This window comes from Myotis brandtii, unplaced genomic scaffold (assembly GCF_000412655.1).
Source record: "Myotis brandtii unplaced genomic scaffold, ASM41265v1 scaffold471, whole genome shotgun sequence".
Lineage (NCBI taxonomy): Eukaryota > Metazoa > Chordata > Mammalia > Chiroptera > Vespertilionidae > Myotis > Myotis brandtii.
Genome location: NW_005367989.1, coordinates 2587981 through 2607533, shown reverse-complemented (window position 1 = coordinate 2607533; position 19553 = coordinate 2587981). Strand labels below are relative to the sequence as shown.

General features: G+C 35.3%; 1 protein-coding gene across 1 annotated transcript in view; it reads left to right on the top strand.

The window, feature by feature from the left end:
• COL19A1 (collagen, type XIX, alpha 1) overlaps positions 1 to 19553 on the top strand; it is a 312484-nt gene that overhangs the window by 158608 nt on the left and 134323 nt on the right. The window contains exon 17 of the mRNA XM_014547409.1: positions 16162 to 16215. Coding sequence (XP_014402895.1) covers positions 16162 to 16215 — 54 coding nt within the window. The remainder of the gene's footprint in view (positions 1 to 16161; positions 16216 to 19553) is intronic.

Sequence of the window (19553 nt, the reverse complement as noted above, 5' to 3'; positions counted from 1 at the left end):
CCCCCCGGGGGGCCAAAATTTTTGTCCCCCCGGGCCTCTAGTTTCTATAAATCCTTAAATCCTTACATTTCAATATGCAGCTATAATAAGTACAGATCCTTTGGTTCTTTGTCATTTGTTGTTAAATTTTGTGTATCAAATTTTTGTGCACCGGGCCTCTAGTTTAAATATAACTATAAATCCTTACATTTCAATATGCAGCTATAATAAGTACAGGTCCTTTGGTTCTTTGTCATTTGTTGTTAAAAATCTGAATTTTGTGTAAATGTAGTGTGTCTTTCCCTATAACTTCCTAAACTTGTGTATAAGTTTTATGTCCTTACTATTTACTCACTGTTCCCAGCTTCTCCTCAAATAAAATATACTGCTGTTTTTATAGTCAGGTTTTGCTAAATTCCTTACCTGAAGGTTCAGAAGCAAGGCCTTACTAAAATGAGGCAACTGGTTAATGCTTCTTTCCCTCTCTTCTCCTTTGGCCTTTGCCTGTCATGTCAGAAGAGACAGGTGGAGAAAAGTGGGACAATGCTACCTCACATAATTTACCCACTAATTTTAGTTCCCAAGGAAAATGACTGTGTTGCTCTGGCCCTGTCTCTGGGAAGTTATTAAAGACTCATCCAGATGGCACCAAATGTTTACACAGAAGCCAAAGGTTTAGAGAGTCAACAGCAGAAGTGTCTTAGACATGCTTACTAAATGAGACTTTAAATGCCAGTTCCTTAGGGCCCAGATAAATCCAGTTGAAGGGAAAATTAGGCACAGAGATGGAGGACAGATTTCACCCTATGAAAGCTACCTAAATACCATAAACAACTGAGAGGAGATCTCAGCTGCTTATTTATAAATCAGATGACATACAAATTAATAGATGGCCCTAATGCACAAGAGACAATACAGTATTCATATAAGGGAAATCTGGCAATGTAGTGGGTTTTTTTTATAAATTAGCATAAACAAGGTACAGAAATGATCAGTAGATAAAATGGTCCCTTCCATCCCTTCCTCCCTCCTTTTAACCTGCCCAGTTACTCAAATTCTAACTGTGTCAGACACTGCACTAGGTACTCGGCACACAAACAGCACTGGCTGTCTTTGCCTTCTTGGAACCTATTGGGTTTAAGAAAAAGCAACCAGTTGGTAATAAAATTGCTCATTTTTAAACTGATCATTTGAAATTAATACATAAATATCCTACAAGTATTTGTACAACTGTAGTTATGCTTGTACTACACAAAAACATTTAGTTATTTCTGAAAAAATAATTTTTACTAGAATTTTTATGCTATAATTTGGTTATTCATTTTAAATACATTTAAATCACAGACTCAACTACTAAATAATTACTTTTTACTAAAATTTCTAAGGAACTATAACCATCTCTTTTTTAAATTTTATTTTATTGTTGATAGTATTACAGGTGTCCCACTATTTCTCCCCCCTTTACTCCCCTCCTCCCGGCCCCTGTCCCACCCCAGGCCTTCTCTTTTTAAGTGAATGAAATATTGTATTCTTGTTAAATGCCCATGAAGCATAATTTCTCTTTCTGTTCTGACTAGAATAAACATATGTTCTATAGCATAGTAATTAACAGGCAGTTCAATTTAGCATTGTTTTAAATTTCTTACATATTAAAATATGGGTTATTTATATGCTCTTTTTATGAATTACCTGAATTTGAATTAATACTATTAGCCTTAAAATGTTTCAGAATTCACATTTAATTTATTAACTTTCTGAAACTGGTGATCCAGCTCAATGATGTTTAAGGTACGAGTGGGCCAGTAAAAAGGAAGGCAGTTGAAATTATTTCAAAAATCCAACCTTTTTCTAAATTTTGTGGGCAAAAGACATATAAATGAATTTGTTGATTAAAATAGAAAGCATTTCTATACTATAAAGCTATTTTTATTGACTCTGTAAGAAATATAGTGGAGTTGATGCTTAAGGCCCTAGAAAGATTTATGTTTAGCCTGAGAGAAGATTTATATTGTAGAAAACCTACCATCAGTTCATTTGCCAGGGAGGTGATTTATATATCTTCCATCAGATGCATGATTTGAGAATAGCTCCTTCTGCCCTTCTGTTTATAGTTTGCTTCTGTTTCAAAAGACATTTTAAATTGTTTTCATCATAATTCTAAATTATGTATTTTAAAACTTAACAGTCAAATTTTCTATCCTAAAAGTGCTCTACTTTGGCATTTTGGTACTTTTATGAAAGAAATATTTTATGTCATGTTATGATATTTAGCAATCTAGAAAAAACATTAAAATGTATCTCAAATGCCATTAGAAAATTATAAAATAGATAAAACTTTTTAAAAAATTATATGCATAAAAATGTGTACTTAAGTCATAAATCTACACAGAAATTACTTTAACTCAATTCCACTTTATTTAAGAATTTAAAATATTTTGATCTATAAAATGGAATTTAAAAATGATTGCTCTCTAAAAGGATTAGAATTATATTTATTCCAATTAACTATTCAACTGGTTTTAACAAACCAAAAATGCATAAAATGTAGTTTTGGAGTTACGCAGACCCTGGATTCAGACTGCTTGGGTAATTTGAACCGTATGTTACTTGGCCTTTCTGTGCTCTGGTTTCATTGTCTATAAAATGGGAGCATAATATTTCCTATTGCATAGTGTTGTGGTGATGATTAAATTAATTAGCATATGTATGATTTTTTGAACAATGACTGGCCCCTTTTTATTTTTTAGAAATAATTCTTTATTGTTGAAAGTATTACATATGTCTCCTTTTTCCCCCATTTACCCCCTTCAGTCCGCCCCGTCCCCTGCCCCAGGCCCTCACCGCCATTTGTCTATGTCCATGGGCCGTGCACAAATGCAAACAAGGGCCTTGGTTGATTACCTCCCACCCACCCACCCTCTCCCACCTTTCTTCCGAGTTTCCACACTGTATTTCATGCTTCCATGTCTCTGGATCCATTCTGTTCCTCAGTTTATTTTGTTCATTAGATTCCACATATGAGTGAGATCATGTGATACTTGTCTATCTCCTACTGACTTATTTCACCTAGCATGATACTCTCCAGGTCCCTCCATGCTGTCTCAAAGAGTAAGAAAGCCTTCTTTTTTTTTTTTTTCCAAATATATTTTATTGATTTTTTACAGAGAAGAGGGGAGAGGGATAGAGAGTTAGAAACATCGATCAGCTGCCTCTTGCACGCCCCCTACTGGGGATGTGCCCGCAACTAAGGTACATGCCCTTGACCGGAATCGAACCCGGGACCCTTGAGTCTGCAGGCCGACGCTCTACCCGCTGAGCCAAACCGGTTAGGCAAGCCTTCTTTTTTAATGCTGCATAGTATTCCATGGTGTAAATGTACCACAGCTTTTTATCCACTCATCTACTGATGGGCATTTGTACTATTTCCAGATATTAGCTATTGTAAATTGTGCTGGTATGAACATAGGGGTGCATACATTCTTTTTGATTGGTGTTTCGAGTTTCTTAGGATATGTTCTAGAAGTGGGATCACTGGGTCAAATGGCAGTTCCATATTTAATTTTTTGAAGAAACTCCATGCTGCTTTCCATAATGGCTGCACCAGTCTGCATTCCCACTAGCAGTGTACTAGGGTTCCCTTTTCTCCACATCCTCGCCAGCACTTGTCATTTGTTAATTTTGTTGATGGTAGCCATTCTGACAGGTGAGGTGATACCTCACTGTCATTTTAATTTGCATCTCTTGGATGATCATTGACTTTGAGCATTTTTTTCATATGTCTCTTGGCCATCTGTATGTTTGCTTTGGAAAAATGTCTATTTAGGTCCTTTGCCCATTTTTTAATTGGATTGTTTTTCTTCCTTCTGTTAAGTTGTGTGAGTTCCTTATATATTTTGGGTAATAACCCTTTATCAGATGTATCATTGGACTGGCCCCTTTTTAACTTTGAACTAGTATTCTTATGTTATTACTAGTGGCCTGGTGCATAAAATTTGTGCACATTAAAAGGGGATTAATTAGAGGAAATATTTTAATATTGCTATTTTCCCTTTCTCTATAATAGAAGTGTCAGAGATGAAAGAAAATTAGTAAAATGTATATGAAAATCTTCCTCCTGTCAGAGTCTGGGGCGCAGCATGGGACCCGGAGTCAAGTCCCCGCCCACCCACGTGCACCTTGAAATTGCGTGAGACCGAGACCTGGCCGACCCAACCCCCGTTCGGCTAGATCCAGACCCGGCCGGCCCCACTCTCGTCAAGCCCCGCCGGGCATGGTTTCAACCTCAGGTCCCCTGGCCTAGTGTCAGGGCGGGAAGTGCGGCCTAAGGTCCCTTGTCAAGCCCCACCAGGTGGGAAGGTACAGCCTGAGGTCCCCCACAAGCACTGCTGGGTGGGAGGCATGGCCTGAGGTCCCCCAGCCTGGTGCCGGGGCGGGGGGTGCAGCCTGAGGTCCCCTGTCAAGCCCTACCAGGCAGGGGGCATGGCCTGAGGTCCCCCGTCAAGCCTCACCGGGTGGAGGGCATGGCCTGAAGTCCCCCGTCAAACCCTGCCGGGTGGGGGGCACAGCCTGAAGTCCCCCAGCCTGGCGCCAGGGTAGGGAGCATGGCCTGAGGTCCCCTGTCAAGCCCCATGGGGGCAGAAGAGGGGGGCGCAGCCTCAGGTTCCTGCTGATTGCTTTTTAAGGCTCGTTACAGGAACTCAGCCTCTGCTGTGAGCACCGCCATCTTTGTGGTGGAGTGATGGTCAATTTGCATATTCCCTCTTTATTATATAGGATGCTTAATATTCAGTGGTAGATATATCGATAGAAATAAACCTAGAGGTTTTCATGAAGTAATTTCTGAGAAATGTTCAAAGAGAATTTTTATATAATTGTGGTCTCTTTATGGGTAGAATTCTTTCATTTGAAATAAACTATTAAATGTAAACTAAATTTAAGTTTTGTCATTTACCTCTCGTATAACCTCCAGGAGGACAGCAACCTTGTCTATCTTATGTATAGCTGTACCACCAGAGATTAAAAGTAGTTGGTGCAGTGTAGCTACTCAATAAATGTCTTCTTCATAGGTAGGGGAAACAGATATTTTTCACTGACGAACATATTATTAAAGTAAAATATCACTAAATCCTGCAGTGAAAATATCTAGAGGATAATATAAGAGTTCTGACTTACACATCATAACAAAGAGCAGGTTTTAGGGCAGATAGTCACCTTCTCCTATATTAAAAGTTTTCAGCAATGGCAATCTTGATGTCACTTACTACCCCTGATTTTTTTTTTTTTATCATTTTGAGAGTCATGATGTTTGTGGGCAACTGGAATTATCTCCTTACTTGAAGAATCCTACTTTATGTTCAGTATACTGCAGACATAACCAGAAGCTTTTTATGTTTTAATCCATTATTAAAGTCATCTTTTGAGAAATAAAGATTTAATGGCTCTGAGAAACCCAAAATCTGCCCTGAGATATGCAACTATTTTTGTTTATTTATTCACCTTGGTCATGTCACCTATTAATATTTAGGGGTTGAAACAGATGGTTTCAAAAGTCATTTCCAACTCTAAAATTCTATTCTTCCCTTTTTTACATTCCCTAAAGAAATTTAATTTATCTATGATCTAGTAGATACCCTTTAATAATACTTCTTTTAATTTTCCCATTACAGTTTACTTTTAATATTATTTTGTATTAGTTTCAGGTGTACAGCATAGTGGTTAGACAATCATATACTTTACAAAGTGGCCATCCTGATATTTTCAGTACCCACCTGGCACCATTCATAGTTATCACAATATTATTGACTATATCCCCTATGCTGTACTTTACATCCCTGTGACTACTTTGTAACTGCCAATTTGTACTTAATAATAATTTTTCTTTAAATTCTATTTCATCACATTATTTTAAGAGGTTAGAGGTTAAATATAAAGAATAGTTTAATTAAATCAGATATATTCCTATTATAGAGCAAGGTTTGACTTACCAGTGTCAAGAACTGTGAAAGGTATGAAATTTTATCCTACTTGCGGTTTAGCCTGCCACAGTTTCATGGACTGAGCCAGAGAGAAAAGAGGATCACTCATGGCAGCGGGAGCATGAGCTTCCTGTTTGCATTGGTTGCCTTGCTGCCAGGCCGCAGGAGTAATCCATAGGTACTGACACGCAGTATGTTTGTGTCACAAATGAAGAACTCCATGCTCAGGAAACCCAAGTCTTTCATAATGGTTTACAAGAGAACCTTCTCTTTGCCCCAGAGGGAGACATTCTCTTTATTATTCTGAACAGTACGCAAACCTGCCCTTTGTTTTTCTATATAAACAGCCTTAAAAAGAGAGTTCAGAACAAAACGGCATTTAGTACCTCCCTCATAAGACATGAAGGAACATGAAAGACCCTGGAAAGATCCATTGTCTCCCAACAATATTCCTCCCTCTTTTCTATGTTACTGTCTTGACTTCTGACAAATTTTCCTGTGAGTATGCTACTCTATCAACCATTCTGATTATCCCTACAAACAGAGGCTGGGACCAAAACTGTTCAGTTTGTCTCATATGGAATTTAATGAGGGCTACCATTAATGACCCCAAGCAAGTAGATGAGGCCAACCTATAGAATCCCAGACCCAACCAGCTGAACAAATCCTATTAATTACCCAAATTCACCTTAGAAAGCCATATTATTTTCTCAAGTTTCTGAATTGATCTTTCCCCTAGATGTGAGGCAGCAATCTAAATTCATCAACAAGGGCATGGACATTTTAGTAAAACTTACAGAGACCTATTCTGTCCCCCACGTTAGCCAAATGGGTGCTGAGTGAGCAATGTGCTAAACCAAGAGGCCATTATCTTTTTAGTCTAGAACCATGTCAGTCAAGTCAACAAGAGCATCTAGGTGGCAGAGCCAGAATTAAGTTGGAACTTTCTAGGTCCCCTTTTGGATAGACAGCTACCTGAAGGGTGAAAAGATAGTTCAGAACATAGAGCAGTTAGTGACTCACAAGACAAGTGGAAATGCAAACTAATCGATGGAGAATTGTCACCAACAATTCTCTTATGCATTGTATACCTTTTAAAAACAAATCCTAGCAAATGGTTGTTTACCACAACACTGCTAACCTTACTACTGCCCCATTCAGCTCCCCACCTATTCTAATCCTCAGATGACTTTCTGGGGCTTTGCTATTTTTACTTTCAATCAGGCTGTTGATTTTTCATTCCATTTTTTAATAGAATGCCACTCTGTTTTACAACCATTTCTTAGTTTCCTAATATATTCTGCAAAGTTTAATACCTTTATGTATAAAAACATAAAGGATGATGCTGTGTTTTAAATCTGGTGAGATTGACCTGAAACTCCATTCAGGCACTATGATGATGCATATTCCACATAAATGTTATGCTCCAAATATTTCTTTGGAAGTGGAAGTAGAATACATTGAAAGTGGGATAGAGTTTTGGGTTAGACATGCTTGAGTTTCAGTTCAGGTCCCCCTCTTATTTGCAGTGTTATTTTAGGAAGTTTTTCTCATCAATGAAAGGGAAAATTCTATTTCTTAGGGTTGTTAGAATTAAATAAAATCACTTATGTAAAATGACTAGTGGGATTTCTGACAATAGCAGGTACTCAATGCCAATTCTCTAACTTCTTCCTCAACAATTCTCATATGCATTGTATATCTTTAAAAACAAATCCTGCTATTGTGAGTGTGTGGAGGTTTTCATATGATTTGTTAAAATGACAGTGGGCTTCTACCTTTTGGTTCTGTGCAAGTATGAAAGTCTTTTTATGTGTTGTTCGTATTGTCTTTTTACTCACTACTGTTTGTATGTTTGTTATAGCTGTATATTAGTACAATGACTCTCAAATTATCTTGATTTGTTCCCTTGATACACTATTCTTTTTCAGGAGCTTGAAAATATCTTTCTGATTCCTCCATTTTATTGAAATATTATGAAAACATTAATTGTAATTTACTTTCATGCTAACTTTCTAGTCTAGTGTTTGATCGGTAGCTTGAAAATGAAGTGGTTTGTTTCTGGCTTTGATAAATCAGTTCTGCTTACTTGGAAAACACATAGTGTTGCCAAACCAGCAGATTGAAGAGTGACATAGGAACAACATCCTGAAGGGTCAATATGACACATCACAACTAATCTTATTAATGCCACTGGCACTGAATTGAAGTTACTCTGACACAGCCTTGAGTTATTCAGTCATTAAGTAGATGAGATTATGAAGGGTAAATGTTTTCCTCCATTTCTAAATGGTTGTGTTTAAAGAAATATGTATATAGAACTGATTTGTCCATTGACCTACAATAATCAGTACATTACTGAGACCTGGCCACTGTGGCTCAGTTGGTTAGAGCATCGTCCTGTACACTGAAAGGTTGTGGGGTTTGATTCTGGTCAGGGCACATACCGAGGTTACGGATTTGATCCCCAATATGAGAAGACAACAGATCAAATTCTCTGTCCTTTTCTCTCTCTCTCTAAAATCAATAAGCATGTCCTTAGGTAAAGATTTTTAAAAGGAAAAAGAAGTTATCCCTCGGATGTATTTAACTAAGTCTGACAATTCTAACATTTTCAAGGGTTAGTCTTTTTTATCAATATAAAAATGTATCTATAAAAAGCTGATAAATAGGTAATGCAACTACTTTACTGATTAGTTAGTACATAAATTACCAAAATGCACTGTATAGTTAAGTCTTACTTCATAGGAAAAAGTACTTAAATGTATGTTTTTAATATTGAACTTTTTTTATTATGGTATGCAGCATTTTCCCCTCTTAAAAGTTTGGTTTTCACCAGCTAACTCAATTGTAACTTAGCCTGATATTGTATAAATCATCATTACAGTTATCTGCATTTAATACCTGAGTCTTTCATGTGATGTGTGAACATCTCTGTAATGAGTTATGTTTTAACCCTGAAATTACTAGATTATGTTTTCTTCATTCTGGTCACTTGTGTTGCATAACCCAAACACAAAAGTTATTGAGGATATTAAAGTTGGACTTACATTTCTATCATGCTGTCCATTCCTCTGAAAACATCAGAATACATTTTAAAACAGCCTGTGTGTAGATTATTCCCTCTTTGTGCAATGGAACCATGTTTCCATGTGGCCACTCACCTGTGGAAAATCCAGTCCAGAAATACAGACTGTTATTTGATCAGACTAATCATTAAAACTGAATCAATCATATATATTCTCCCTCATAAATCATTAAGACATGATACAAATAGACTTGACAGACCATAGCCTTTCAATTTTTTTTACTTGTCAACAGATCTTTGAGTTCACAGAAATCAAATGACTTCATGTATTAGGTTGGCGTCAAAATAAAGCAAATCTACACAGTTTTTCATAGTCAAGAATAATTATAAATATGAAATGACCAAAATGTGAAATTACTTATGACAAATAAATGAAAGTAAATCAAGAATAATTACCAAATGTGAAACTACATTATTTTAAATGATAACATTTTAAGTAACTTGATTGGTTCTATTTCTTATTAATAAATGGTTTGGTTGGACGCTTTAATCTTTTTAGTTCATGTTGTTTTTCAAAAACTAAGTAGTTAATGCTCATCACTGTGAGATAAATCAAAGAATTCAGGTTGTATTTCTTCCTCTAATGAAGGACAAACTTATCCATATAGAAGTATAAGAATTATACTTGAATTACTTTGATGAATAATGTAAGTTTCTAAATCAGAATTTCTGTAGTTATGACAATTAATGTTCTCACTACAGCAGAAGTACCAAGAAAAGTGTAAAGAATCAGAATCTTAGCAGTCATTCATCCATTTAACACCTACTAAATGCAATCCATTATGCTAGATAATATGCAAAGTGGAAAGGAACCAAGAATATGTACAATTTATGAAGTGGAATGTCTCAAATAAGGGCAAAAATCATTGTTAGAGGAAAGTACAAAATCTAAATTTACAGACTATATATTCTATTACTTAATTTATAATACATTTAGTTTAATTGACTGAATCGGTAGTGACTGAGGACTTGCTATTTCAGAATCTATATAACAAAAAGAAATGTGATTTCTGAGTTCAAAAAGCATAGAGAAAGATTATTGTTAAAATCTATCCCTGCTTCCACATGGGACCATAATTCATTTATGTCTCATGTTTAAAATGCTGCCAGGACTTTAGAATGAAATTAAGTTTTGAAAGCACTACAAATGACCTCTATTTTTTAAATTGTCAAAGGTAGGGTAAATTTGTCCATCTAGTTATGAAACCTATTTACTGTAAATGATAATGATTGAAGCATTTCTGTCCACACAGATATTTCATAGAGTATTCTTTCTAGTGACAGTTCTTATTTTTCTCTTGTCAGTGTTACTAGATAGGCTTGAAGGGCTTCTTTCAGTATATGGAAGAGATTCTATTGTTCTTTATTCAAAGACATCTATTTCCTAGCATGCACTGACAACTGCTTATGATAAAATGATAGGCTTTTGAAATATAACATAGAATTTCTCTTTCTGAATACTTACACACCCTGAGGGAAATTCTTTCTTGTGTCATTATACTTCTGTGAAATAACATAAAACTGGTTGCTCCTTTAATTTATAAGCATAAAGTCTTAAATGCCACTTCTCGGAACTAATATGAAAATCTCTTCCCATGACTGGACTGTATGCCTTTTATATTTTTATTTATTTGTTTTTTGTAGTCTGTTCTGATGTTTCCAACTTATAAAATTTTTTCCCATTGTTCTCATATTAAAGCATGAAACTTTCTATAAAAACAGATAAAGTCTGTTTTCAACTTTAATTTTATACACTCTATTTGAAACATAGAAAATGCCTTAGTGGCATGTTAAGAATGTATTCAGTTTTTGCTTAATCTTATGTTTCAAGTTTATGAAGCATATTCTAAAGCAATAATCATAACAGTTAAAATACACTTACTTGCATAACATTTTTGTTGAAGTCAGTTTTAGGTATCATATGTTCCTCAACATTCCTGGCAAGGGAGTGCAAATAATACATTAAAATGAAACTCTCCTTGTTCACTTGAGCTCCTTTCTTTGATTGAGAAGTTATGAATATAGCTTGCCTCTTTTCACAAATGAAGATGTGTTCACATGCAATTAATCTACCCTATTAACTCTACTAAACATCTGCTGTATTTGTTAAACACTTCAAAATTATGTTCTGAACCAGTTAATTCTAAGTAATTTCCCAGTTAAATATTTACAGGAGCTTCCCTGATGATAAGCTCTAGTCTGTCTTAAATAATCAGCCGATTGTCCAGAGAGGGCTGTGTGAAATGGAACTCTCTGTAATAGGTATCCAGTGGAACTTAGAATGGCTTAGCTGGATTGGACTGCTTGTGCATATTTTTATCCTAACCCAAAGAGGTAGCAACCTCATGAATTCTGTTATTGGTCAACATTTTTATTGTCCAGAATTTCACTTAAAAAAAAAAAGCCTGATAGACACATGCAGATGTTTACATCGTGACCATCCTAAATACATTCTCAAGTTTCTCTTTCCAAAAAGCAATAAATCTTTACGTTTGTGGAATTTGGGAATAAACCAACTTACAGTTATTTTTATAGCAGACTAACTGGATGGAAAAAGTAGAAAGAAATGGATAGGCATTATTCTTCACCAATTAAATCAAAGAAAATAATGTACGTATTATGCAGATATGCCATGTGCACAAAGTTACTTAAGATATATGATTCTCTAACTAGAGAAATGGTATAAATCTGTTAAATCTCAAGTAGTGGTCAGAAATTTAAATAAGTTCCGTAACAGAGGCGATGTCATAGGTGGTAAATGATAATTCTTAAATAAACTAACTGTGAGGCATCAGAGAATGAAATGATCACTTTATATGAGGAATGAAGAGGAGACTGAAGGCTCTCCAATGTGGTATTAAAGTCCAAGTCCAAGTTTTGAAGATGAATATGATTATATGGGCAGCAGAAACCTATTCCCTACCACCACCACTTCTATCTCTGTGTTTTCTTTCAATTTACTAGGTATTTATTGAGTCTCTTCTGTGTGTGGTAGAAGATAGAAAAAAATAATCCTCTGTCCTCTAGGAAGGAGGGTGGGGGAGGTAGCAGAGGGTAAAGAGGGGATAAATGGTCATGGAAGGAGACTGGACTTGGGGAGGTAAACACACAATACAGTATACAGATGATGTATTGTATAATTTTATACCTGAAACCTATATAATTTGTTGTTGTATTTTGTTAATCCTCACTCAAGGATTTTTTTCCCCATTAATTTTTAGAGAGTGGAAGGGAGGAAGGGGGAGAGAGAGAAACATCCATGTGAGAGAAACACATGGATTGGATTGGTTACCTCCCACACATGCCTTGACTGGGGCAGGAATCGAACCTGCAACCCAGGTACATGCCCTTGACCAGGAATTGAACCCAAGACCCTTCGGTGCTCGGGCTGACACTGTAACCACTGAGACACACTGGCCAGGGCTGAAACCTATATAATTTTATTAACCAAAATCACCCCAATTTAATTAACAAATATATAAGTAATCCTCTAGAACTCTTAGTTAATTAAAATAATAAGTAAAATACATGCATAATGGCATTTACAAGACCATAGTAAGAATGAACTGTGGGAGAGTTCTGAGACAAATGCTGAGCTGTACCCAAGTTTAATTTAGTAAGCTGGAGCTTCAATGTATCTATAATTGTCATAGTATGTGGTAAGTAAGTCCATTTTTAGACTTTACTAAATGAGAGGAGTAGTGAGCTGGATAATTTAAATAATAAATCATCACCAAATTTTAATGCATGGTAAAAAATATGATTTTTCTGCAGTTGGTTGGCCTGTGCTTTACTAATGACAATATCATATAATTTTTCTTTGTAAATTTCAATTAATATTTGATAAAGGGTAGCTCAAAAATATTCTGAACATTAATGCAATGTGGCTAGGATTAAAATTGATCATGAATAATTCAAATAGTGAATAATCCATTGGAGATTAAAAATGATTTCCAATAGGTCCTAGAGTTAGCAGAGGTTAAGGGTGAAGGGAGGATTCAGAATCACGAAGATCCAAGAGGCATAGAGGCGGGTTATAAATGTGAGTGAACTTTATCTTACTGTTTGGACATTGCTCACAAAACGTTCTCATATATCATTTTTACTCTCCTGAATACATTTTAAATCAATTTTAATATTTTTACATTATGTAAGCTTTTGCTATGTAACTTCTTCAGAAAGTAAAGGAAGGGAACTTTTATTATATGTGGCTCAGAACTAATTGTACTCCACTGATGAATGTTTGGTGTGTGTATTTTTTAGTGGCTCGTGTTTAAAAACACTGAAAGGGCTGCCAGCATTTGGATGGATGTCAAAAATGTTATATATAAGTTTGACTATTCATGAAATTATAATAGTTTCCTAAGGGTAAGAGGGAAGCATTTAATCTAGAGCCAAGATTATGTCCTTCTTGTAAATAATGACACAACTCCCTGTAATTATATTGTAATTAATACTTATTATATTTGGTTTTCAGCATTTGTTTTCTTATACACATTAGAAATTTACCAACCTTATGTTAGCCTAATAAGCCAACTTTCCTTGGTTACATAACACTTTCATAGCAACAAAAAGAACTTTTTTTCATTCCCAGGATTTTATTCCTGCCTAAATCAATAAAACATAGGCTCCATATATCCCTGTAATAGTAACTTTTTCCAAAGTAAATAAGAGAATTGAAAATTATAAATACCTACACTATATTAGTGTTTTATGGAAGAGTCTGAAAGATTTATAGGGAATACTGTGGGTTGGTGATATGTGCAGAATTTTTTGTACTAATGTTTTTAGAAAATTAGTTTCAACAATTCATACTAAATTCTGACAACTTTAGTCAAATGAAACCTAACTAAATGAAAAAAATAAAATAACCTGCTTATAACCTTTTTCTATTCAAAATAAAACTAGATAGTAAAATTATGCTTTACAACATTATGAAAATTTAGTTTTTATGAAAAAAGGAAAAATTGAATATATACATGATAAATAATAATAGGTCATCACAAGCACATCTGATGTTTTAGTTTAACAGTAGCCATGACTTTTAAATAAAAAGGTCATATTATAAAAATGAATCCTAATTACTTTTAAATTGGGTAACAATAGAATGTTTATTTTAAAATGAAGGTGATTCCAGGTTTGTTTCAATATATAGTACTAGATGTCTCATTTATTCAAGCCATTTAAGTCATTTAATAGATGATCAATTAATCATAAATATTTGCAAAATCATTTCAAAATTACTGCCTTTACCCAAAAGCAGTTAATTGATTTCCTTATATGAATTTTATTTTTTAGTCAGACATTAATAGGCACATCCCATGATGAATAAGACACAGATTTTGCTATGGTCCTTAGAGTCTTGTGAGAGAAACAGATCATTGCATGAACAATCATTTAAATGAACTTGTGGCCAGTACTTTAAAGGACAAGAATAAGACACTGTGAGACTGTGAAACAGGTAACCGTCTCTTCATGTGGAAAGTCAGGTAAGGTCAGGCTGGGTTTTCTCAAGGTCAATTTAGCTGTGATGTAGAGAATGGTGAGTCTGTGTCTAGTGTCAACGAGGGAGCTCTTACAGATGAGCAAGCAAGAATTGATAATGGGAGCATTAAGAATAGATATAGATGGATCCAAATATACTTTGGAAATGCATTAAAAGGACTTGGTCACTGGATGTAAAAAAGAAATTTGAGACAGGAATGTATGGAGGATGCATTCTAGATTTTGTAATGAGCACAAGAGGATGTTGTGTGGATTTATTGAGTTGAGGAATGCTGGAAGATCTCACTTTTGAGAGAGGGTCCTAAGTCCGCTGTTTTACATGCTACATTTTGAATGCCTACAAGCTAGAGGAGACCATGGGTATGGTCAAGCAGACAGTTGGATATGTGGATCTTCAGCTCAGAAAATAAACTTGGGTTATAAATCTTAGAATTAACGGCATGGATGGAACTGGAGAGAATTATGCTAAGTGAAATAAGCCAGTCAATGAAGGAAAAATACCACATGATCTCACTCATTCATGGATAATAAAGACCATTATAAACTTTTGAGCAATAATAGATACAGAGGCAGAGCTGCCTCAAACTGATTGTCAAACTGCAGCGGGAAGACCAGGGAGGGTTGGGGGGCAGGAGGGAGGGGGGCAAAAGATCAACCGGAGGACTTGTATGCATGCATATAAGCATAACCAATGGACATAAGACACTGGGGGGTAGGGGGGGCCAGAGGATTGTCAAGGGCGGGGAAGAAAAAAAAGGACACATATGTAATACCCTTTGTAATACTTTAAGCAATAAAAAAAAAAAAGAATTATTAGCCTAGAGAATTCAAAGCCCACTGACGAGAGAATGTGGACTGAGAGAAAAAGAGCCTAAATCTCCAACCATTGCAGGTGAATAAGGAAGGAGGAAGATCAGGAGATACTAAGAATGAGCTTTCAGAGCGGTAACAACTTAGCAATAACTGCTGAAGATTTTATATAACCAGCAGTTTGAGTGTCATGATGAATCGGAATTTTTGTGTAACAGTAACTATCTGTAAGAATCAGGAGACTTAACTTTCAGATTAACAACAACAGGCATTTCCTGGGCCTTTTTTATGATCTGAACAAATGGTTATTTTCCCTACCACTTGGCAAAATTATGAGAAAGTATTAAATAATGTCTATGATACTAAAAATTAAATGTTATGAATAGACATATGTTGAAGTCATTCTCATAACCATGTGTTTTCTTAGTGATACTTACAGAGCTACTCTCCACTGAAAATATAATTATATTTATAGTGTTTAAGTATATATTTTTCTGCCTGCAAACATTAGTTTGGTGAAACATGGTTCTGATCACGTGGGAGTTTTCACTGGCAGTGAACATTGGGCCTCTCACCAGGTTGCGAGTCACCTTTTTTCTTTTCTGGAGTTAACTATAAAGATAGACCATTTAGAGTAGGACAGTTCATCTTTATTAATATATTACATAGTCTAATCTTGAAAGAGCTCAAATCACTTTAAAAGTTTTGTTTGAACAGTGCAGTAGGTATTAATTTTCACAACATTCTTTGTGAGGCAGGTGTACATGAAACAGGCCATTAACATGTGTCCTTTTTTCCTCATAGGGTTCCCTGGGGATTCAAGGCCCCCAAGGTCCACCTGGAAAAGAGGGTCAGAGGGTAAGTAAACTTGGAACAACTGGCAGGCATTGCTAATCCAGGGGTTACTTATTTCTGACACTAATCGAAATAAAACCAAAATATAGTAAGCAGAGAGGCATAAAGAGAGTATCAACTGTCTGAAGGCTGAAATCTGAGTTTTGAGCTGAAATTTGAGATTTTGACAGACAATTCAGAAAATTCTATATATTTTCAAGATTGGCAGCACAAATGTGTACAGTAGTTTCCCCTTTAACTCTCTAGCCCCTCTCCATTTAAGAGTTCATTAATTTATCTGAATCAAAATTTAAATAGTCTTGGTGATAAAAATTACTTAGATCTGTGCTTTGGGGCTGTCTTAAGCATTTAACCCATTGGGGCAGAGAACTAGATGAAATGACCTTATGAAGTTAATTTCTGAGCTTCTTATTCTGTGTTCTCACAGTGATGGCCAAGGTGTATATTGCATCTGTTTCTGAATTAAATGCAGTCTTCAGCATCCAGGGAACATTTTCCTTCTGATAACTACTCCTTCCTGGAAATTTAGTGATAACTTATACTCTCTAATTCATATCCAAGATATATAAGGAACTCAGTAGCAAAGAAATCAATAATCCTATTTAAAAATGGGCAAATGACCTAATAGACATTTCTCAAAGGAAGACATATAAATGACTAACAGGTATATGAAAAGGTGCTCTACATTGCTATTCATCAGGGAAATGCAAATCAAAACCACAGTGAGATGTCATATATACTAGAATGGCTATTATCAGAAAGACAAAATGTTATAATTTCTACAGATAATATAGGGATATTTATTCTTGTTCATCACAGCACTATTCACAATAGCCAAAATCTGGAAACAGCTTAAATGTCCATTGACAGATGAATGTATAAAGAAAGATATATATTTTCCACACAAAATTAAATATTATTCAGCTTTTTTTTAAAAAAGAAAATCATGCCATTTATGACAACATGGATGAACCTGGAAGACATTATGCTAAGTGAAATAAGCCAGATACAGAAAAACAACTACTGCATATTCTCACTTATAAGTGAAATCTAAAAATGTTTAATTCATAGAAAGAGAGAGTAGAGGGTGATTAGTGGGGGTGGGGAGAGAGATTTGGAGATATGTTGGTTAAGGGATACAAAGTTTAAGTTATCCAAGATAAATAAGTTATGGAGATCTAATGTACAACATAGGTTGACGATACGTATTATATACTTGAAATTTGCTAAAAGGGTATATCTTAAGTGTTATTACCACACACGAAAAAAAGTAAATATGAAATGATGGCTGGATTAAGTTAGCTTGATTGTGGTGAATGTTTCACAACATCTAATTATATATCAAATCATAAAGATGTACACCTTAAATATGTGCAATTTTTAATTATCAAGTATAACTCAATAAACTAGAAAATAATAATAAACAGATTTTTCAGTTCTAACTAAAAAAAACACTTATACTTTCTAACTAATTTGAGATGGCATAGCTCATGTGTGTACATGTATGTGTGTGAGTGCATGTGCATGTGAGAAGAACATTTAACCTGAGACCTACCCTCTTAACAGATTTTTAAGGGTACAATGGTATTGCACTTTTGCGCATACAGATGTGGTCAATTCAGTTCCTCCTCTTTTGTTTTAATGAAAAATCCTGCCAAGTCATATAGTCACCCATCTTGTTGTATAGTTGCCTTTTTGAATCACTGAGTAGAAATTGATCCATGTCATTGTTAAATTTCATCTTCTGGATTAGTCCATAATACCATTCTGTTAGTTGGGCTTTTTAGTTTTGTTTTGTTTCCCCAGTGAAATAGCTCCCAGTTTTACATATCTCAAATTTTGATGAGTCTCCCCTCTAAGTACTCATTCAAATCATTAATGAATCCTGAATAGAACAGGGCCTGGCATCTCTATGTAACACCAGCAAAGGCTGCCATCTTGTCTACCATTGATATCCTGTGGCATGATAATCAAATAACTTACAAATACATTTGAATTCTACTTCCTTCCCACCCACATTTCTTAATTTGGCCTGTAAGATAATTGTGAGAGTCTTTGTCACACTAGCTAAAATAAGGAAAATATTCGAATGAGGCTTTTTAAAAAATAATAATGCTTGAAATTGAGATTGTACCCTAGCAAAGCTTACATTTCAGAAGTTGGGTTAAAGAATAAATTAAACACCTATTCTTCATGATAATTGTGGAGGAATGTATTCAAATTATAAAGTTCAACCACTGTTCTCTGTAAGTTTACTCCATTTATAAATATGCAGAGTCCAGATCATTTTATATTACCTTTATTTTCTCTTCTATCAAGAGTGACACAGTGTAAGAAACTAAAGAACAGACTTTATTTTTTTTTAAATATATTTTATTGATTTTTTTACAGAGAGGAAGGGAGAGGGATAGAGAGTTAGAAACAATGAGAGAGAAACATCAATCAGCTGCCTCCTGCACACCCCCTATTGGGGATGTGCCCACAACCAAGGTACATGCCCCTGACAGGAATCATACCTGGGACCCTTCAGTCCGCAGGCTGATGCTCTATCCACTGAGCCAAACCGTTTTGGCAAGAACAGACTTTAAAGCTGCTGTTGTTAGACATGGTTTGTCATTATTACTGGTCTTTTACAGATGTTCTATTTATCAAGAAAAGGTAGCTACAAGTAGGTATTATTGACATTATCCACATTTACAAATGATTATTTTTAAATATTCTCAGTGATATAATCTGCTTTATAAGCTACTTGAAAGAAAGAAAGCTTAATTAATTTAAGAAATGAGCATGCTTCCATATTTACATTTAGGTCCATATTAGTGCCACTATTTCTTCCCTGTGCAAGAGTTAGGTAGAATTCAGCTCTTTTAGGCATAGAAATATATTTGTGGGTGTGCATATATATACATACACACATACTTAAAGGTAAGGCCAGTAATTTTTACATTTAATTGGAGTTTATAATAGAAAACGTCATGAGGACAGAGAGCCAGGACACTGTAGGGCCAATAAGTCAACAGAAGAGAGGTTCAAGATGCAAGGAGGGCTCAATAGGATTTAAATTTGTAACATAGAGATGATGGATAAGAAAAGAGGTGGTTGGAATTGGTGCCAGCTGAGAGGTTTTAGTTGGATAATCAGGAGAGTATCTACACTAATAAAAGAGAAACATGGTAATTAGCGTACGACCGCTACCCTTTTCATTGGCTAATCAGTGAGTATATGCAAATTAACTGTCAGCCAAGATGGCAGCCGGCAGCCAGGCACTGAAGCGAGCAGGGAGGCTTGCTTGCTGCAGACTCCAACGTTCACCGCCTCACTTGCCGGCCTCTCAGTTGCAA